Source organism: Medicago truncatula, chromosome 2, assembly GCF_003473485.1.
Source record: "Medicago truncatula cultivar Jemalong A17 chromosome 2, MtrunA17r5.0-ANR, whole genome shotgun sequence".
In the NCBI taxonomy this organism is placed as follows: domain Eukaryota; kingdom Viridiplantae; phylum Streptophyta; class Magnoliopsida; order Fabales; family Fabaceae; genus Medicago; species Medicago truncatula.
Window position 1 is genome coordinate 11642579 of NC_053043.1, and position 23446 is coordinate 11666024.

General features: G+C 34.0%; 2 protein-coding genes across 5 annotated transcripts; both read left to right on the forward strand.

Annotated features, from left to right (window-relative positions):
- The first annotated feature begins 701 nt into the window (after window positions 1-701).
- Window positions 702-7562, forward strand: LOC11415941 (translocase of chloroplast 120, chloroplastic). 4 transcript variants are annotated; one of them, XR_005644084.1, is made up of 5 exons: window positions 702-1005; window positions 1274-3019; window positions 3176-5353; window positions 5794-5879; window positions 7100-7562. XR_005644084.1 is itself a non-coding variant. In XM_024776493.2 (3 exons), exon 2 carries the CDS (start codon window positions 1301-1303, stop codon window positions 5315-5317), a length of 4017 nt encoding a protein of 1338 aa, XP_024632261.2. In that variant the 5' UTR covers window positions 702-1005; window positions 1274-1300; the 3' UTR covers window positions 5318-5353; window positions 7100-7562. The 4 variants fall into 4 exon arrangements, 1 of the variants encoding a protein (XP_024632261.2); XR_003009413.2 differs by having other exon boundaries at window positions 1274-5353; XR_003009414.2 differs by having other exon boundaries at window positions 1274-5353; window positions 5800-5879.
- Window positions 7563-10263: 2701 nt separating this feature from the next.
- Window positions 10264-22086, forward strand: LOC11415942 (homeobox-leucine zipper protein HDG8). Its single transcript, XM_024776924.1, has 11 exons — window positions 10264-10355; window positions 14656-14964; window positions 18756-18873; window positions 18983-19153; window positions 19282-19650; window positions 19812-19913; window positions 20011-20214; window positions 20306-20483; window positions 20601-20875; window positions 20974-21063; window positions 21724-22086. The coding sequence occupies exons 1-11, from the start codon at window positions 10264-10266 to the stop codon at window positions 22084-22086; spliced, it is 2271 nt and encodes a 756-aa protein (XP_024632692.1).
- The last annotated feature ends 1360 nt before the right edge of the window (window positions 22087-23446 follow it).

Below are 23446 nucleotides of genomic sequence, written 5' to 3' on the forward strand. Positions count from 1 at the left end.
AATGCTTATTTAAATGTGAATTTTATACTCTAAATTACAAAATTAATAGCAAAATATTTAAATTTTATTATAATTGACATTTAAATTAGAAAAAAAATAATTTATGTTTTTTAAATCATGATTCAAAATTATTATATATAATAAAAATATTTATTTATGCTAAAATAGATTACTCCCTCCGGTCACATTTATAAGCAAAAAACAACATTTTAGATACATTGAATAATTAATGTACCTGATCTATAAATGTGACTGGATACATTAAATATTGAATGTACATAAAAAAACTGTTTTTTGCTTATAAATGTGACCAGAGATAGTAAAACATAGTGTATATTTAATTATCAAGGGAGATGGTTGAAATTCAAGCATCTCATGAGGGAGATGAATATGTTTCAAAATAAAATAAAATGAGGGAGACGAGTATCAACTTTACTTTAAAAAAAATGAGAGTGTATATTTTAACGTAAGAGGAGAATAGAATGTAATTAAAATTTCTTAGGGAAGAAAGTATAATTTACTCTATATTACTCTTTCCGTCTCGAAATGTAAACACAATTTTTTTCTAATAAAAGAGTGTTTAGATATAGTGATAGAGGAAGTAATTAATTAATACGAAAAATTAATACTAAATACATTTGTACACAAAAAATATAAAAATATCTCGAATGAAATGCAAGTGCACTACAAATTGTTGGAATTAAACACTTGTTTCTTCTTTACTCAATCAGTTATCAATACCTATTATCTATCCATTCACGTGAAACACAACTTCTTCGACGAACCCGAACTACCACAACGCAGTTAATCCTCTGTTCCCCATTACTCACCACAATCTGCGCCATTTCCGTCGTTCATGTCTATGCACCATTTCCCACCCTCGATCTAATATCTATCCGTTCATTTCACTCGCCCCTTATCTTCAATCAAATTCACTCGCTGTAGAACTCAAGAACCACAATTCATCTTTTTCCATTTCATCTTTCAATCGTTCTTCTTCAACAGGTTTCAATTCATTTCATGCTTTTGTTAATTCTATGTTTTTTTTGTTGTTAATTTCAGTTAATTTTAGTTGATTAGATATATATGATAAACCCTAATTGATAACTGTAATTGAATTCAAACTAATTTATGATGTGTATCATGTTTCATACTCCATTTCTACTTATTATTTTTAAAAGGGTTTCTTTTTTTGAGTAAAAAATTGTTTTTTTTTTTTTTTTTTTTGGATTTTTTAATAATTTATTATTATTATTATTTTTGGCAAATCTAGGGTTTCATAACGAGGTGGTGATTTGTGATGGATAATGAAGGAGAAAAGGAGAGGGGGGATGTTGGTGTGGTTGAAGAGAGTGTTGTGGGATCTAATGAGGTGAAGAATTTGGAAGGAGAGGAGGTTTTTGAGGAGGCGATAGACCCATTAAAGCATTTTGATAATCAGGGTGCTGGTGCTGTTGGTTCATTGCCTTCGGATTTGGTTGATGTTGCTGCTACCGTTAGTTCATTGCCTTCGGATTCGGTTGATGAAATTGGTGATAACGTAGAAGAATTGGATAATTTTCATGAGTCGGTGGGGGTTGTTGATGAGTTTGTTGAACATTTGAACGAGGAGGGAGTTGAAGTGATTGATAATCAGGAGGAGTCTGTGGATCAGCAGGTGAAGCTTTATAGCGCTTTTCTAGATGGTACTGAAGAGACTGAGGATGGAGTATCTTGTGAGGAATCGAATGGTACCAAGGATGATTGTAGTGGGGGAAAGGAGTTAGCTGATTTAAACACTGATGGAAGCACAGTGTTTCAGGAGGGCAGAGAATTGGTGAATGGAAACTCAGGTTTATCAAGTGAGGAGATTGAAAATGAGGATGTTGAATTTGTGACGCCTAGACAAAATGGTGGTATGGTTTTGGAAAATGGAAGCACGGACAAGGTGGGGTATGCTGTTGATGAATTGCATACAGAATTTGGATCCGATGAGGAAATGAGAAACCAGGGTGCTGAGGCTGGGTATTTGAAAGAGAGTGGCTTGGATCCCGATGTTGGAGATGACAAGATAGAGGAACAGTTCAATGCTTCAGGTGATCTTTCTAGTGAAATTCTAGATGATACAGGTGAAAAAGCACACAGACATTCAGCTCATGAGGATCTAGAACCTCGTCATAAAATATTTACAGAAGTGGAGGACGAGACCATTGACACTGATATAATCCACAAGGATACAAATGACAAAGAAACGGGAATATCTGATAGTCAGAGTACTGAATGCAAAGTTTATAGTAATGATGAAACTGAGGATGATGATGCCGGATCAAATTCAGAGCATCTGGAAACAATTGGTGAAATAGTAGGATCTTCTCTGGCCGTGGATGAAAGAAAAGTGATTGAAACTTCTGGTATCTCGTCCCTATCAGAAAATTCTTTTGCTAGTGAGACGCCGACTGTTCAGGCTACTGCAGCTGATTCAGGAGAAGAGAGTACAAAGGTTTACCAATCTCAGATTTCTAATGACGAAAATCATGAAAACTTATCTGTTGTCGAAAGAAGCGAAGTGATTGAAACAGGAAAATCTTCTCCGGCTTTGGATGAAAGGAAAGTGACCGAAACTGTCGGAAGCTCATTCCCATCAGAAAATTCTTTTGCTAATGAGATGCCATCTGTTCAGGCTACTGCAGCTGATTCAGAAGAAGGGAGTACAAAGGTTTACCTGTCTCAGATTTCTAATGAAGAAAATCAAGGAGATAATGAAAAATCGTCTGTTGTTGTGGAGCCTGAAAAGATACCAGAGAATAACGTGAAAGAGAAGCAAACCACTCAGATCACTAAAGAACAGAATAGTGAGCTTGATTCCTCATCTGGAAAATCTGTTGCTACTAGCACCCCGCTTGTTCGTCCTGTTGGCCTTGGACCTGCTGCTCCATTACTGGAACCTGCACCTAGGGTTGCGCAGCAGCCACGGGTCAATTATACTGTATCTAATACACAGTCCCAGAGAATGGAAGACTCCTCAAGCGGGGAGCCTGAGGCTACTAGCACCCCGGTTGTTCGTCCTGTTGGCCTTGGACCTGCTGCTCCATTACTGGAACCTGCACCTAGGGTTGCGCAGCAGCCACGGGTCAATTATACTGTATCTAATACACAGTCCCAGAGAATGGAAGACAACTCAAGCGGGGAGCCTGAGGAGAATGACGAGACTCGAGAGAAACTTCAAATGATTAGGGTGAAGTTTTTGCGGCTGGCTAATAGGTTTGGGCAGACACCCCACAATGTTGTTGTAGCACAAGTTCTTTATAGATTAGGACTGGCTGAGCAACTTAGAGGGAGGAATGGGGGCCGTGTTGGCGCTTTTAGCTTTGATCGTGCAAGTGCGATGGCCGAGCAACTCGAATCAGCAGGTCAAGAACCACTTGATTTCTCTTGTACAATAATGGTTCTTGGAAAGTCAGGAGTTGGAAAAAGTTCAACTATCAATTCTATCTTTGACGAGGTTAAATTTAATACGGATGCTTTTCATATGGGAACAAAAAAGGTTCAGGATGTTGTGGGCATGGTACAAGGCATTAAAGTCCGGGTCATTGATACACCAGGACTTCTACCTTCTTGGTCAGACCAGCCACACAATGAGAAGATCCTGCACTCTGTCAAACGTTTTATTAAGAAAACCCCTCCAGATATTGTGCTTTATCTAGATAGATTAGATATGCAGAGCCGGGATTTTAGTGATATGCCTCTCTTACGCACAATAACTGACATTTTTGGACCACCCATATGGTTCAATGCTATTGTGGTTTTGACTCATGCAGCATCGGCTCCACCTGATGGCCCTAATGGTACTCCTTCCAGTTATGACATGTTTGTTACACAGCGCTCTCATGTTGTGCAGCAAGCCATTCGTCAAGCAGCTGGTGATATGCGTCTCATGAATCCTGTATCGTTGGTGGAGAACCACTCTGCATGTAGAACTAATACGGCTGGACAAAGAGTGTTGCCTAATGGGCAGGTTTGGAAACCTCAGCTGCTACTCTTATCTTTTGCGTCAAAAATTCTGGCTGAAGCAAATGCTCTTCTTAAGTTACAAGATAATCCACGTGAAAAACCTTACACAGCGCGCGCAAGAGCGCCACCATTACCGTTTCTCTTGTCATCCCTTCTGCAGTCAAGGCCGCAATTAAAATTGCCAGAGGATCAATTCAGTGACGAGGATAGTCTCAATGACGATCTTGATGAACCATCAGATTCTGGTGATGAAACAGACCCTGATGATTTACCCCCATTTAAACCTTTGACAAAGGCCCAGATCAGAAACCTTTCTAGAGCTCAGAAGAAAGCATATCTAGACGAGGTTGAGTACCGAGAAAAACTCTTCATGAAGAAACAACTAAAGTATGAAAAAAAGCAGCGGAAGATGATGAAGGAAATGGCAGAATCGGTGAAAGATCTGCCCAGTGACTATGTAGAAAATGTGGAGGAAGAAAGTGGTGGTGCAGCCTCTGTTCCTGTTCCCATGCCTGATATGTCCTTGCCTGCTTCCTTCGATTCTGATACTCCCACGCACCGGTATCGTCATCTTGATTCATCCAACCAGTGGCTTGTACGACCTGTCCTAGAAACTCACGGCTGGGATCATGATGTGGGTTATGAAGGCTTAAATGTCGAAAGATTGTTTGTTCTTAAAGACAAGATACCAGTGTCTTTTAGTGGTCAAGTTACCAAGGATAAAAAGGATGCTAATGTTCAGATGGAAATGACAAGTTCGGTTAAATATGGTGAAGGGAAAGCAACATCGTTAGGTTTTGACATGCAGACTGTTGGGAAAGACTTGGCTTACACATTACGTAGCGAGACAAAATTTTGTAACTTTCTGAGAAATAAGGCAACTGCTGGTCTCTCATTTACTCTCTTGGGTGATGCCTTGTCAGCTGGAGTTAAAGTTGAAGATAAGTTGATTGCTAATAAGCGATTCAAGTTGGTTATTGCTGGTGGTGCAATGACAGGGCGTGATGATGTTGCTTATGGTGGCAGTTTGGAGGCCCAGTTGAGGGATAAAAATTACCCTCTAGGACGCTCATTATCAACGCTTGGGCTTTCTGTTATGGATTGGCATGGAGATCTTGCTGTTGGGTGCAATTTACAATCACAAATTCCCATTGGACGGTATACGAACCTTGTTGCACGAGCCAATTTGAACAATCGTGGGGCTGGACAAATTAGCATTCGATTGAATAGTTCAGAACAGCTTCAAATTGCTTTGATTGGCCTAATCCCTCTACTTAAGAAGGTTATTGGTTATTCTCAAAAATTGCAGTTTGGACAAGATTATTGATGAAGTTAGATTATGTGAGATGCATAACAGTAGCAGGTAATTAATTTAAGATGTCACCTTTTTCATGTTTTCTATCCCAAAAATTTCCTATTATTTCATTATAGGTATTGTAGTCTCTCTTGTTAGATACTATTTTTTGGTATCTGTTTACATTATGCTGCAAGACTCCAAGTAATGCATCTTTTTGACTTATATTTTCCTCATATATACGCATACAGACTTTTACATTGTCAGTGTCGTCTCTTGCTCTGCATATTATCAGAAGCACTCTCTTCCATGTTAATTTGTCATCTTGTGATCATAATGTTTTTGTACCTTTAGGGTCTAGTTTTTGGTTCTCCACACTATACGGTTCATGATTTGTTTGTTTTTCCAGATTTCTCTTCTGATTTTCTCCCTTCAACGTATTCTTTCTTCAATTTTGTTCTATTTTTAGATGAAATTGATTCATTATTTTCTTTCCTTGTAAATTTTAGGAACAGTTTTCACTGAGCAGTTGATTCCACATGCCCAGAACAAGTAAACTTTGGATTTTAATTTTTTAGCAGGACATCCTATTTAGGTATCATCTTTATTCAGGCAACGTACCTCTATCAAGCTTTTCAGTCTTTATATATGAACAAGAGTAATGCAATGATTCATGATATGAATTGTTTCTATGCAGTTCATCAAGTTAAAGTTGCTTTTGAACTATAATTCAATTGCCATTTTTTGTCATTTTTCAGAACTATATTTTGTTGTAGCACGGTGCTATGATATGATATTAAATTTTCAGAATAGATTTAATCATACATTCTCATACTTAATATTTTTCTTAGGAATGGCAGATATAGGATTTGTCAACAAATGCATCATAATCATTTTTCTCTCCATATTTTATTTTCTTACAACCCTTTCAAACTTATAGAAACTTGCGGCCTTTTGATTTTGACATCGAATATGATTCTTTCTTTCCTACTGTTTACATTTTACAAAGTTCAAATGTTTATTTCCATCTTCCGGATTTATCAGCCCTCTGGCTCAGATACATGCAACTTTACTTCTCCCCAACATACCTACATTTTCTTTTGTGGCTCCTTCAATCGTTAAGTTTGAGTGATGTACATATAAGAGTTTGGATCAATCATAGAGTTAGTCTTCTACCAATTTAGGCCAATGATTATATTTTCATCTTACAGCTACAAAGTTAACATATGTTACCTGGAGCTCCCAACTAAGTGCATATTTCGATTGACAGTTCGACAGAATCACAGTTTAAAGATTCTAAAACAGAAAAGTAAGGAAAAATCAAGATAGTGAATGAGGAAACGTGAGAGATAGAAGAGAAAAATTGTTCACAATGAATTATTTGATTTCTTTTTTATTACAATGAATGCTTTTTTGTTTTCTGTTAATAATTTGCTGCGCTTGAGCTTTGGATTTGTAATTTTTATGGTTTGTTTGCCCTGTTTTAAGTAATTTGTGTAATTTACGGTGTTGCGAACTTGGTAATTTATTTTAATTCATTGTCTCTAGTTCATCACCGAGTCTAACATTATAATCTGCATCATTAGGTAAAGTTTCTTCAGCTGAGGAACCATGGTTTTGAGAAACTTGTTTTTCTGTTTTTTTTTGGGGAGTTTGGATTTCAGTATTGTGCTGATTGAATCTTTGGTACCACAGAACTAAAAGCCAATTTTATATAAGTTCCAAGAAAAAATTATTGTGATAAGATATTTTCAGCTAATTGTCAGGGTTTGATTTCACAGTTTGAATTTGATATCTATGTTATGAACTTTCCAGATAAGCATGGCACTTGCTGGAGCTGACAGTGACGATGGCATTGCATAAAGTACAGATGGTATAACAACTGTTTTGGAAATGAATAAGGGCTCTAGGCTGGTTGTTGAAATCTGTATCATACTCATGAGAAGTCGTCACGATGTTTGTTGGTGCTTTTTGGTTTTAAACATACTGATAATTTGGGAGTTCAAAAATAATTTGTGAAGCATGCTGTTTGCTTTATGTTCTTTAATTTGCTGAAGATTTAGATGCAGTAGCTATTCAATCGCCAAATTATTGTAGATAACTCATTTGATTTGCTCACAGGGTAGTTGTTACATCTTCCTATGGATTTGATTACTGTTATGTCACTCGCTGAAGCAAGGATAAGATTAGTTTTAATTCCATTGCCTATGTGAATGATTATGGGACCCCTAATATTTTGTCTTTCACAGTAATGGATGTATTTCATTTTTCTATAGAATCTGGATTGCACAGCCACAGTATTGATTTTTCCCTCCCTTCTGCTATTAAGTTAGCAGTCTTAGTTATTAAAATTGCTCAAGGGAATCTTACACACAAATACCGTTTGTTGAAAATCATTGGTTGGAATTGTATAATTTATTTGATAAGATGTGTGTTGGGTGGATCAATTGCAATTTCACAATCTTAGTAGACTTCTTTTTGGTTATCATATTTAATTATTGGTTGAATAAATTCATGACATGTCATGCAATGTATGCAATATTTGAAAGATGGCATGTTATGAGGTATCATCAAATTTGATCATTTATCTGACAAAGAAGCTTTAAGAAGGTACTTTTGCCTCACTTTCAACAATAGCGTATACTGGTACATGCCTTACGCATGTCTTGGATCCTGTACAAATTGTGGGATGATAAGGATAAACCTAGCGTAGCGTTGATGCATTAAATAAAAATTTATACATGCAGATAAGAAGCTCTATTTTCTGGCATATACACCATATTTGTGTTTGAATGTCACCTGCTGCTTGTTTTATAGTGTCATTTTTCATAGTTTTAAATTTCAATGTTGGATGCTTCTGTGTTGGGTTGTATGCTTGTTCCGTGTGTCTGCACTACAGAGTGGTTTTTGATTGTTGCTATCATTACTAGTTTGAATTCTACTAGTTGTATATTGTGATGTTAGTGTTTGATGTTCTGTTGTTTGAATCTTTGTTGGCTTGATGAGATCCATAACTTGTTCGTATTGGTTGGTAAGACTGAGATGTAAAATGAATAATGAATACAAATAAGATCACCGTTAATATTTACAGTTTTGAACTAAAACAAATATGTAAGGTTAGGAAGACTAATTTTCAGAATGAATATGGGCATTGTGCTACCACATTGAAAATATTAAATTTGTCTGCCGTGAAGGGTTCATATTTTGAAGTGAATTTGTCGGAAACAAGATTGTTAGGACCGTCTTGAATTATATTATTCCTCTACTACATGTTATGGTAGCGGTGTAGCATCCACCATAAACTATATCTGCTTCTGCTTCTGCTTCGTTGGATTTGATTTTATATGGTTAGTAGTCTATCGTGTAATGGAGCGATATTAGATGGATAAAAGAATGTGTAATTACTTTTCATTGATTTGGATAAGAGTGTCTAAAGAGATTGTAAAATTTTTTAAAGAAAAAAGGGGATACAAAGTCGGGCCACCGACTATTTTTTTCATATCAACTAACATGTTATTTGTTGAATTCTGCTCATTACCCAAACAATATCGCTCATTCCCAAAGTAAAAGTCAAAAATGCCCCTACGTATGTTAACTTGCGTAGCGTGAGTTAACATGTGCTAGTTATAAGGAGAACGTAACTTAAGTCACGCAGCGTGAGTTAAGTCACGTAGCGCATGTTAACTTGTGTTAAGTATTATTTTCGTTCAAAACCCAGCAGACAACCACAAAGCTCCATTTTTTCTTTCCCTCCACCTCCAAAAACCCCAAAAGTGCGATGTGCGAAATTTTGGGTAAAAATCTTCATTCCAAATCATTGCAAATCGTCAGGAAACAAGTTTCTATGCTCATCAAGCATCAAAGAACAGGTAATGTACCGTCAAAACTTTTTCATTTTTGCTGGTAGTTTCGTTTTTCATTTTAGAAGACGTAGGGTCAGCGTGAGTTAACTCACGCTAGTTGTAAGGACAACGTGACTTAAGTTGCGTAGGTAGATAGCACTAGCGTGAGTTAACTCACGCTACCGACAGTAGCCCAGACTTTGAAATTTTGCGCCACTTTTTTTATTTGCTTTACTTGCTGCACAATTCACTTATTTATTTTTTCTTTGTTTTTTTTTTTTTATTGAGTAGACATTGAGAGGCATGGTTGAAAATGTGGCGGAGGATTGCGTTGAGCCGAAACCGGCAAAAACAAAGCTTCCGGCGAACGCAAACCAACCAATGATGTGAAGTTTAAAGTGAAAATTCCTTTTCAAGTTGAAGCTCACATAGTTCACAACCAAGCAAAACCGGTACCTACTAGTGTTCGTGTTATTCAAGTAAACACCGGGTCATTTTTTACAACAAATGAAAGATGGAAAGATCGAGAAGAATTACTTGGTTGGGTTCGTCGACAAGCGGGTAGGGCGGGATTCACTATTTCTATAGATAAATCTAGTACTATAGTGCCATACATGACGATGCAATGTGAGAGGAGTGGTGAATACAAGCCACCTAAGATGAGGAAGAAACCGAAGCTTGAAGGCACGGGCTCAAGGAAGTGTAATTGTCCATTTAGGTTGAAATATTTCTTTGAAAAAAAAAACACAAGAATGGTGGATTACAATGCTTTGTGGAGTTCACAACCATGACTTGGCGCCAAATTTATCCGGCCACCTTCTTGCGGGTCGACTAAGAGGGGAGGAGAAGCAAAGAGTTATCGACATGACAAAGAGCTTGGCAAAACATAGGAATATTCTCACGGATTTGAAGGAAAAAAACAAAGAAAGTGTGACACTCATCTAGCAAGGCGCATGTTATTTTTGATTGTCCAGAAAAAGTTGTCGGTGGCCCATGGGGAATCAATCAATTCTCCACAATATTTACATATATGTATATTGTGTTCAAATTAGCAATTTTGACTATTGCATTACAAAAGGTCAATTCATAAATTGATCTGAATCATGCAACATTTTGGATATCCATGGATGTGTGACCATGGATGGTAGTGTACATGGTTATAAAGATATTAAAAAGGTGTTGGCTTTGACGACTGTGGGAAGGTTTTCTCATGGGAGTGTTGGTGGTAGGTTCTAGACTGTGTGGTCATGGCAGGCAAACATCAAGTTTAGTGGCTGTTAATGTTGATTCAGCGAAGATTGAAGTTCAAGGTTTGTAGTTTAAGTGTTGTTTAGATGCAGGAGAACATAGGGAAGAAGATGGAGGAATTTTTTTTAGGTATTTGTGGTTTATTATAAGCTACAATAGATCCCTTCATGATCCAACTGTCTCCATTTAAAAAAAGATCAAACGGTTAGAAATGAAAGATTTAATAAGGTTTATGGTGGATCACCTATAAAGTTGATTCACCTTAGACATTTAAGGTTAAAAACAAACGGAAAGGACCAAAATTGAAACATTTTATAGTTAGGGGACCAAAATTAAAACCAAAAATAAGTTAATGGACCAAATGATGTATTAAGCCTTTATATCTCTCTTAAGATGTCAAATAACATTTGCGTGTACAAGAAACATATTTTTCTTTATACACAATACAATTCGTATCTTTTGGATTTGGATTTCATACAACAGGACGCTGTAACAGATCAGGACCATCCAATCTAAAAGATGTGGTTAATATTGTTATGAATGATTTTATGACTACATTGATTTAAGCCGTTTGATATTTAATTAATGATTGAGATTTAGTACAACGTGCAAACTGTGTGCTTTATTACAACACAAATCCAAATCTGTATCTTTTTAAAAACATCATATGATTTCTAAAAACCAAAACATCGTTCGATGCATATGAGATTGCTCACCATGCACACAACTTAAAAGCATTGAATGTTAATTTCAACCAATTTTTATGATACACATTTTTTGGATTTTGCTCTTCTAAAATGAATAGTTAATAAAAGAAGAAAATTAATGATTGATATTTCAATCATGCTAATTTATTGTGTGTATATAATATCAATCATCGGTTGCTCATGTTAGGAGCTTGACGAAAAGTTTCATCATTAAGCTCTAAACTTGTCATCCTCATTTTCTTGAAAGTTGAAATTAAGAAAATGGATGATCCCACAATGCATGCAAACAAGGCCGTTCCTATGAAATTTGTGATCCGGTTCTCAAAATAAAGAGAGGTCCTTAAGAAAAAAAACTCAATTTTTTTAAAGAGAAAAAAATGTTTATAACGTTTGTTTTGTTTTATTTTTTACGAAAATAATTATAATTTTATTGTTAAATCTTTGTTATTTTATATTATAAGTTTGGCAAAAAAATGACATGAATAAATGAAAAGAACAAAAAAAAAACATTAATCTTAGATGAGAGTTTGAACCCAGAAACCATGGGAGGATCAACACAAATTGCTACCACTAGAGTATATCTGCATACATCGAAATCTTTAAGCATTAATACTATATACTTACTCCAACCTGCATTATAAAAATAAAAAATATTTGGGCTCCCAAATTTTGGAGGCTCGGTTCTGTAGAGCTGCTTGCACCCCCCAAGATCCGGCTCCGCATGCAAAGGTTGTTGATGGAATCTGAAAAATAGCTGAGGTCGATTGTGTTTTCTCAACAACAATTTCCTTTGCTACAAGCGATTAATACTGAGGGAGAAAATTTGTCCCTCAAATGTGGGTTCTCTAACTACTCAAGTAGAGCATTAGGTACGGTTATTTTTGGGTTTAAGCTACATTAAAAAAATGCATAAACAAAAGATAAAGGGATAAATTTATGAAAATAAGCTCATTGGATGTGTTTATTACAAAGTATGAACATGTATTTATAGTTGACTATTTCCTATTAGCCAAACAACGTGGCCTAACGTGTGCAACCCTTATTCGTCTAATTTTCGCGGGTGTTGCGTGATAACTCCCTCGGTAGTGGAATCGTGGCACCCCACATTTGGATTTGACTACCTATCCTCAACATGATCCGCTGACAAGGTCCCTTTGTGTGCAGATCCACTACATATCGTGTCTCTTTCCTCATTCCTTGGAATAATTATTGGCGTTGACATCAATGATTGTGGGTAATGCCTCATTATCTTGTTCCATCGTGCTTGTGATTTAGTTTTGAGCCTTTGACGACACACATTCTAAATCTGTGACCATGATAAAGAATTATCTACGTGGCTTGGCTGTCCTAGCATCGACTATTCTTCATTCGGTTGAGGGTCTCCTCGCCAGATATGGCTCAATCTCTTGTTTGTCGAGTTCGGTTAACAATATAATTATTTTAGATGTAAACAATATTAAAAAAAACTATAGTTTAAATACCCTATAATAGAGTTTAAAGAAATTTTTATTTTTTTTTGAGAAAAAGAAAAAACGTTATTATAGTTGTTTTCACTTAGAGCCCTGCTATATATCGTGAGACTCCTTTCTTGAAATTTCCCGACCTCTTATGTGTTTGATTTCTAAAACAGAGAAGCATGTACAGTTCCATATTTCATGGAAAACATAGGTGGTCATGGTTTGAGTAGCCAATAGAAACTAGTCGTGAGATATTCGCTATCAAAATAGTCCCGATATTAAGCATTTCCGTTTCACTTAATACCCTATAATAGCGCCGACATAAAAAAGTATCTATAAGCATTCATGTGAATTTTTAAAATGCCTTTAATTCCACTTGGTCTAAGAAGTGATATAAAATGGACGATATTAAAACTCAAAATTTGCGTAGTGTAACATTATTTCTGAAGTCTTTCAAAAACCTGAAATATTATAATTAACACCATCTAGACCCAACAAGGACTCTTTCAACATCTCTCAACTGCTCTATTGCTCAAACTTAATAATAGGAATTTCGACCTAATAGTTAAAGTTAATGAATATATATAGATTATGTTGTGAATTCGATGAAAAAATCACATTAATAAAAACTTGATGTGTGGAACAAGTAATAATCAAGCAACCAAAATAAAGTATATGGAAGTTTAAACACAAGCCAAAAGTAGAAAACAACGAGAGAAAGAAAAGAGAAAACACACGAAATTTGTTTACCTAGTTCGGTCTAAAACTGATCTAGTCTGGGGGAAAGAGCAGCCCTCCGTTCGACTATAATGATGAGTAACCTTACAAAAGAGATATCAATGAGTTACAAGAATAAGTCTCCCGCCTAATTCTACCCAAAGTCCCAATCTCTTCCCGTGACCAAGAGACTCAATCCTAATAGTGTTTCCCGAGGTGAATCAACCCCAACCCTAGTTTGTTGCCAAGAGAAAAATTCTATACAAACCCTAGTTTTTTTGTTGACTTCTAAACCCTTGTTTCAGCCCACTCTATCTCAAGATTTACCCTGATATAAGGTCTATATTTATAGTAAAAGCAATCCCTCAAAAATTGGAACAAATCAGGCCCCTAAAAATACGTTTTATTTTTATGCATAGCGTAAAATCGTACTACGATTTTTCCAGAAGGAAGTGCCAAATCTGATCCAAAAATCGTATTACGATTTTCCAAATCGTGCTACAATTTTGACAACTTCTAGACTTTAATTTTGAGTCACTTTTACAACAGACTAAAATGAAGAGATAAAGAAAAATCATTTAGCAAAAATCAAGAAAGAGCATCTATTATGAAAATCCATTGTGGTACATAGAAATTTCTCCCAATAATGAAAGAATAATAATTCCTCAGAGATTGATAGCCTAATAAGAAAAGATTAGAATATATTTCTAATGGTTTTCACTCATATATTAGGATATCAACAAAAACATAATTTTTAATTGGTTAATAAAAAATCATATTGTATTTTCATTTATATAATTGAATAAAGTCAAAAAATATATTTTAACTTTTTTTTTTTCCGTTTTAGTTATTACATTATAGATACAGATTTTTCAGTGTAATGACTAATCTTCATAAGATAAACGGCGAAACACACAAGATGCACTTTCCATTTTGAATATATATATATTTTTTTCCATTAGCAAGATGTCATATTTTTGCATATAATGTCACATCATAGAATATTTTTTCTAATGAAATCACTCAAAGATGTCCCTTTTTAAAATTAATTTTAAAAATATCTATACAAATATTTATTCGATATTTGTATGGGATAGGCGACACTAATGGAGGTTGGTTTACAGAGAAGGTGTCGAAAAGGGTGGGGGACGGAACTATTAATTTTTTTTTGGGTATGACAGGTGGATAGGAGATGTGTCGTTATGTACGCAGTTTAGTTGCCTTTTTGATTTATCGAATAATAAATTATGTACGGTGGCTGGCATGTTTAATCTAGGTTGGGAGGATGGGGGAGCGGCGTGGAGTTGGAGGAGGAGGTGGTGCGCGTGGGAGGAGTAGTTGGTGGAGGAGTGTAGGCATCTTATTAATAATATTGTTTTGCAGTCTGACATTTTTGACAGGTGGCAGTGGAACCCAGACATCCAAGGGGCTTACACTATGAGCGGTGTCTATCACATTATGACTACTCCGAACGACCCACCAATGGGTGGTTTGAATGATCTTGTTTGGCATAAGCATGTTCCAATGAAGGTGTCCATTCTTGCTTGGCGGTTGTTGCGGGATAGGTTACCGACCAAGTCTAATCTTGTCAGAAGAGGTATCATTAATGCTGAGAGTGCTGGGTGTGTTGCTGGTTGCGGTAATGACGAATCATCGACGCATTTGTTCCTTCACTGTGCCGGATTCACCCCTTTATGGTGGCACATAAGGTTCTGGATTGGTGTTTTAGGTGTCGAACCTAATGATATTTGTGAACACTTCTATCAATTCATTCATTGTACATGGCACTCAAGGGCGCGCAGATCTTTCCTTCAGCTTGTTTGTTTACTTTGTGTCTGGGTGGTTTAGAATGAACGTAATGATAGAATATTTAATAACATCCAAACCACCATAGAACAACTTCTAGAAAAGGTTAAATTTCATTCTTTGTGGTGGCTAAAGGCTAATAACGCCTCGTTTGTGCATGACACTCAGATGTGGTGGTCGAACCCTATGTTATGTTTGGGTATCGACTGACTGAACTTTTGTAAATATTGTTTGACTGTTCTCTTTGTGGGGTGATCCTTTGGTACATCTTGTGCTGAAGAGGTTTCACTGTCGGTGTTAATATAATCCATTTTGATGTCTTAAAAAAAAATATCTAATCATTATGATGTGGTTGAATGCAGGGATGTAAAAACACGATTTACATTATCAATGCATATAAACATTAATCTACTAATTTAATACTATTATCAATTTTTTAATGGAAATGCTTACGAGTGTCCTAAGAACACTCTATTTAATACTATTATCAATTTTTAAGGGAAATGTTTATGAGTTTCTTAAGAGCACTCTTTAAAGACTTTAGATAGTAAGTTTTTATGGAAACATGTGTATTCAATCCATCAAAAATTGAAGTATTAGACTTATTTAATGAATAATTTTTTAATTGAGAATCCGTAAAGAATACCTTTAGCGTACTTGTTAACAAAACCTATTTTTTTTAATTGTGATTTATTTTGGCAAGTCCTTTATTTAGGAAAAAAATAGGGTATTTATTTGATTCAATATGAATATTTATTTCTATAAAATAATATAAATAGTTATTATTAAGTTCACCATTATTACTTGTCAAAAAAAAAAAAGTTCACCATTATTTAATTAATTGAATTTATTATGTCATCTTTTTTTTCAATATTTTCTTTTTGCATTTAGTTTCATTTGTATGTTATTTTTGAAAAAAGTAAACGATATTTATTTAAATTGATTGAGTACATCGATACAATACAAATTTACAGTCGCTAAAAACAAAAACGATGAATTTACGGACAAACTCACAACATCCATGTTAATAGTACAAAACGACAAAGTACATATGTCTACAAATATGACCATATTCAAGCCACTTAAATACTCATGTTTCCGGATCTGCAACGTTGACGACACAAAAATCATTGATTGAATTTGCACTTGATGAAACCTAATCTTTCAACCTGAATCAAATAAATACCGCACTAATACGAGAAATAAAAAAGACACCGCACAATACGGGAAATCAAAATAAACAAAGCCGTGCTAGACGACGAAATCACAAAAACAAACCAAAGAAAACTAAAAATATATGAAAATCACTTATTTAACAAAAAGAGAAAGAAAAACAATTCGAAGAGGTTATTTTGGGTCAAAATTAACTCCAAATCACCCTTCTTTAGTAGATCAAAAAGAATAAAAAAATGTGGCAGCTAGGGTTTAGGAAAGGGAAAAGTGAGAATAAGAGTATTTGTATGTTGATGTTACTAACATATTTGTTTTAATTTCTTTTTTGACTAATATAATGTTTTTTTAATACCAAAATTGAATATAGTCAAAAAAAAAATATCATAACTTTTTTTTGGGTTATCATGTTATGTGTACGAATAATTGTTTTACATCTTTTCTGACTGGTATAATTGAATATAGTCAAAAAAATATAACTTAATTTTATTATGTTTGGTTTACCATGTTATGGGTACGAAGCTTCCGTTGCAGCAGTGAACCGATGAATCTAAGGGGTTCAAATTCATGCACAAAGGACAAAGAATAAACTTATGACCACTTATTTAAAGGGTTCAAATTTCTTACCGTTGAATCTAGTCGTTGTTGGTCAAATATATCTTAATTTTATATCATATATAAAATAATAAAATTAAAAAATTTCCGTTACATATGACTTTTTTCAAGTTGAATGCATTTAATGTTCCATTTTTCATAATTTTCCAATAAACAAATACTTTTGGTTGGTATTTTTGTATAAGAGTATTATAAGTTTATTTGCAAGGGGATGAGAGAAATATTAGTAGGAGTGTATGAACTTTCAATCTCTTACATATATTTCTTGTTATGATAAAATATCACATTCAATATCATTTTACAAGAGTGATCTAATTGGGGAATTTGCTGATTAAGAGGTAATTTCATGCATGATTACTACATACTTTTCACATGCTTCTCCCTCTTCAGTAATTTCTATTGCAAAGATTTAATTTATGTACCAACAATATCTCATCCACAGATAAAGGAAAGGAGACAAGAAAGAAAGTAATACTAATATTTATAGGTGAAGAAAAAATGGACCTATCAGGTGATGAAGAAGATAGTGACAACTCAAATGAATCAAAAAGAGTTTGTCGACATTCTGCTGATCAAATACTTAAGCTAGAAGAGTAAGATGATCAATCTCTTCTTATGAAAATTTTATTTATTTTCATTTGATAGGTTTTTTAGGATTCAATTTTGCTCATTGGCGAAGAATATCGAATACAAATATTGTGCGGTCACTATCTGCACAAATTCACTCAGAGGATCCATGATTGTTCGATTGAGATCGGATGATCAAAATCTCAAGGTCGATAAGTTTAATTTAAAAAAAAAATCAAGATCTGCCTACTTTTTGAAAAATATGTTCTTGATCAAACTGTTACGGATCCCTGACTGCATGAATGTGTTCAATCACTAAGATCAATAGCCATGGATCTTATGACTAAATGAATTCAATCGGCGACAAGGAATCTGAGTTCAATTATATTATATTCCTTCCGGTCCTATATTTATAAAAGGGTTTTGAGTCAACAAAAGTTGATGAATCTAGTTCAAAATTTGGACCAAATACATCAATTTTCATTGATCAAAATGCTCTTATAAATAGGTCCGAAGGAAGTAGATCTAAAATCCTTGATCTGAGTACACAAAAGATCATATACCAAGATTGACAGCTAATTCTCTAAATAACTCATTTCACACTCTAATTGACTATGCAATTTATATAATACTGAAGAATTGTGAATAATTTATCCAATATCTAATAAAAAGTAGTTAGTCACATTAATAAAGTTGTAAGTGGTACCCACAATCTCATTGTTACTCTACTTGTAAGTTTACTCATGTGCTAATTTTCGTTAGATTGTTGATAACTATTCTTCAAATGCAACCCCCAAAAAACCTAATTAAAATCGATCTATATATAGTTTTTGGAGGGCGCATAGTGAAACTATTTTTCGATATCCATCCTTATAGTTGAATATGTGGTGGATTCGATTCAACGGATCTCTTGACAATGGTTTTCAGCTAAAAAGTCGGGAGGTCGTTGTCTTTTCTATGAATGGTTTGTAAATCCGTTGGATTGTTGTCTCCCAAGTGGCGAAGTTTTTTAGTGTACATATTTCTCTTTAAGTTTAATACCGTGCTTATTAGTCCCACATATTATGGGTGTAGTGCTACTTGTACTTTATTCTTCTATATCTAATAAAGATTTTCCATTAAAAAAACACTATATATTAAATTTCTATAAATAATGATAAGGATGGAGTAATTTTTTGATAAATAATGATAAGTATTTAATTAATTAGGAAAGATGAATCTAGTGTCCTAAGATTTGTGCTTCATGGCTTGTGTATGTTTCATTTTTGCTTTTAAACTTGTCATTCAATTGGCTTTGCAATACAATCTAATCCCTAATTGTGTTTTTGTTTCTTAAATGAAGAATATTCAAAACGCTTACACATCCAGATGATAACCAAAAGTATGAAATAGCCCAACAGCTTGAGCTTGAGCCACAACAGGTGAAATGGTGGTTTCAAAACAAAAGAGCACATATTAAGGTAACATATTTTCTTTAGTTTTATCAAAATCTTAGTTTCAATTTTTTTTTACATGCCACTAGTTGATACAACATACTAATAATCTTTTTTTACATGATGTCATTTCAAGAACAAAAATTTAAAACCAGCGAACGATGCTCTCCGTGCTGAAAATGAAAGGATTTTGAAAGAGAACATGGAAATGAAGGAGAGACTGAAGAATTTATTGTGCCAATCATCATGCAATGGTTCTAATAGTTTGAAACAACTTCAGGTTGAAAATGCTCGTCTCAAAGAAAGGGTGAGTTAGGATAACTAGATACAATGTTTCAATATCTAATTTTTTTTTTTTTTTTTTTATGTAAATAATTTATTTTGATACTATTAACTAATTTACTATATTATGTGCATGCATGAATCTCCTTTTAGTATGAGATGATGCAAAAAAAGGAAGTATCATTAGAACTAAAGTTAGGTCTTCCTAAAAGCTCGACACGTGGAAGCACCTCCTTGAATCTAGATAGAGGTTCAAGTTCAAAAAGTTCTTTAGAAATACAAAATCCAATGATGTTGGTGGCTGGACTTGCCGCCACGGAAGAGTTGCTTAAGCTTTTCCGCGATGAGTCCTTATGGGTTAAGTCTCAGCTTAATCGAAGACTTGTTCTTGAAAAAAACTATGAAGACGTCTTCCCTAGAGTTGACCACTTTAATGGCGCCAAAACACATGTTGAATCATCAAAAGATTCACAAATGTTGAAAATTGGAGCAACACATTTGGTCGAGATGTTTCTGGATTCGGTATGCATTTTTAACATAAATATTTCTCCACAATGATTTTTAAGCATTTTTTTTCATATTTAACAACTATTAACAACATGTCAATTAAAAACACATTAACTATTTAAATATTATCTTAAATATTTGTTAGTACTTTAAATTAAAGGTGGATAACTGTCTAGGAAAAATGGGCAAATCTTTTCCCAACTATTGTCAACAAAGCAGAGACCATCAAAGTGCTTGAAAGAGACTCCTCACAAAATCAAAGTGGAGCTTTGTTGTTGGTATATTTTCCTTCAAATATTTTTCTGTAGGTAATAAGTTTCTTTGTTTATGATATTTTGATTTTTATTAACATGTTAGGGTTTATGCTACGTACAGATGCATGGAGAGATGCATGTTCTTTCACCTTTAGTGAAACCAAGACAATTTTACTTCCTTCGCTATTGTGTACAAGTTGAAGCTGGTATCTGGGTGATTGCTGATGTCTCTTATGATTACTTGAAAGAGGATGGACCTCATTCTTCCTTTTGGAGGTTTCCTTCTGGATGTATGATTCAACAAATATCTAATGAGACTTCCAAGGTTAGTACGTATATAATATAGTTAATCACTCTTTGTGAAATAAAGTTATATAATAGACTGATTATAATAGAAACGTATGTTTAATTTTTAGGTTTCTTGGATTGAGCATGTAGAAGTGGATTTGAAGATTCAAACACATAGTATGTATAGAGATATTGTCAACAATGCTATTGCATTTGGAGCCGAAAGATGGCTTATGGAACTTCGAAGAATTGGTGAAAGATGTGGTAGTGCAGCACTTGAATACATGCATTTTTATGACAATGGAGGTAACTCTCGATTTGCCATTATTTAACCTATTTAACTAAGAAAACTCCTTATAATTTTCTTTAGTATTCTCTTCTTAGTTGAAATATGTGTGATTTATTCATTTATATACTTTTCAGTGATTACTTTACCAGAAGGAAAGAGATGTGTAATGAAACTTGCACATCAGGTGCTTAAGGAGTTCAGTAAAAATTTAACAATGTCAAGCAAATCAGATTTACCACAATACATTGCTGATACTGATGATAGCGGGGTTAGGTTTTCGATTCGAAAAAATAGAAACTTATTTCTGTCAAATGATCCATTCATTGTTATTGTTGCTAGCTCCGTTTCGTTACCTCTCCCATCTCATACTGTTTTCGACTTCTTAAGAGATCCTGCAAGACGTTTTGAGGTTCAAAGAATCTTCGTTTATTTGAATTTTTTTTGTAAGTTTTAACTTTTCATTGTTTTTGATTAATACATTTTCATTTGTTAATTATTTTCACGCAGTGGGATAAGTTTTGTGACGGAAATCCATGGCATGAAATTGCACACATCTCTACTGGAACTCATCCCAACCACTATGTATCAATTATTCAGGTATTTACCATATTTTATTTATAAAAGAATATTTTGATTTTTTTTTTTAATGTTATAAACTATATCTTAATTTATATTTATAGCCATTTTCCTACACTTCCGTCCATGTCATTTCAAATAATGAACATATGATGCACCTCATTTGTGTGAAGATTGTTTCAATTATTTTCAAATTTGGTGCCAACTTCTCAATATTTAGGCTTATTAGGGCAAATGTAGCCTCCCTTTTGTTCTTGTACTTCTGTAGTTAGCTTGTTGATTTACATCTCAGGGTTGATGCCTTTCTCGTATCTCGGTTTTTCGATTAGTGCAAACCTAAGGAATTCTTTCACTTTGAAACCTATGTTAAACGTTCTACACAATAGGCTTAGGTTTTGGCGTAATAGGCATGTCAGCCTTATAGCGAAAGAAAAATTTATTTCGATTCATTTATCGAATTCACAGAAATTTTTAAAAAGAAAAATTGTCTACATCATCTGAAAATGTCACGACATAAAAAAACACAAGTTACGGATTTCTTGGTCACATATTTATATATATAAAGTTTCATATTTATACAATAGGTTTATATAAGATGACTAATAATATTTTATCATCTTTTGATGTGTAAATTGTTTAGGTCTTTTGGTATTCATTTTTTTTTCTTTCTATGTGGAGCAGCCTCTAGTTTCACCTCCCAAAGATGGTGTGAAGATTATTCAAGAATGTTTCATAGACCCTTTGGGATCCTATGTTGTTTATTCTCCTCTAAACACACAAGAGTTGAATATGGCAATAAATGGCCATGATTTATCAAATGTGTCACTTATAATTCCATCAGGCTTTCTCATCTCTGAAGATAGTAAATCTCTTTCAAAAGATAGTAAATCAAGAGGTTCATTGCTGACAGTGGCTTTTCAAATGCACATGCCTGCTCCTCTTATTACAAATTTTGAATCTGCAGCTGATGCTTCAAATGCACTCATGACAACAGTAGTTCAAAGCATAAAACATGCTCTACTAAGTGGTTCTGAATTGAAGTGATTTTAATTTAGTGCGTTGCTATTATGTAGAATAAGTAACATCAATGAATGTTAAGTACTTTATTTCAGATTGTTTTTAGTTTATTTTATAGTTTATGAGTATGAGCATTATTGTATTTATCATAGCCGGTCCACATGGTTTGCCAAAACAATACCAATGGTTTCTTTTGCAGATACATTTGCTATTTGAATTTGTATGGTAAAACTCATCCCATTAAAATTGAATTGGATTAGAATTTTAGGTATCTATGGTAGAACTACATTCATATAAGTGCTTACAAAGGTACTTACGTATTACCTTACAATGAGGTCATCCGATTGATGACCGGGATTCAAAATCGGATATGGAACTTAAGGAACTTAAACTTACCAATTCCTTTTGTTTTTGACATAAATGGTTTCATTTAAACGGGAACTAAATCGGTTGCAACAACAGTAGTAATACATGGACAAAATTTCTCGATCCAAACAAAATCAATTGATAAAGTAAACTTAGCTAGAGAACAACAATGTTATTGGCTCTTCTCACATGAGAAACTAACATCAAAGAAAATTAACAACGTGTGTTTGTTTCAAGGATTAAATTTGCAATCCTGAGAATAACATTTTCTGGAACATTATTCCTACTAATGCAAATAAGATTAAAGTGAAAAAAAATGGTAATCCTGGTATAGAGGATAGAGGAAGTATAGAGGAAGAAAATCTTAAAAATGGTAATCCTGGTGATTTACCATTTTTTCACTTTAATCAATCCAACTTACATGCAAATAAGATTTGAATAGCAATTTGTTTCTAGGCTGAATAAGTATAGAGGAAGAAGATGGAATATCAAAGGAACAAAATCATAATGAGTTTGAAGAAGAATTATAGGAGAAGCAAGATTTGAGAGAAGCCAAGGGAAAATAATTAAAGGAAAGGAAAACCTAGAGCTTGTCATTATCAATTAGAGGTGGGTTTTCTCTTTTCCCTCATTGAAAAACTTATATAAATAATTTTTGGGAGTATGAGTCTGAAATTAAATGAGAAAAACAATGACTTCATGAAGTATTTTTTTAAATACTTGTGTTCAATTAGTATTTCTCAAAATATTTTAATATTGAATATGTTTAAAAAATTAAATTGTGATCGACGAAAATAGTTCGTCATTTCATTTATATATGATTTGGAATTAAATTTAAAATTAGAGGGTCCATATTCAATTCGTATAGATATAAAAATTAAGGAATTCGAATTCTGACAATTTTTAAAATTTCAATTAAATTAAATTAAAAAACAAAACCGCAGGAAAATTCGCAGGATATGACATACACAAATCCGTGGGAAAATCTGCAGCAAACGTAGACATTACCTGGTGATTATTC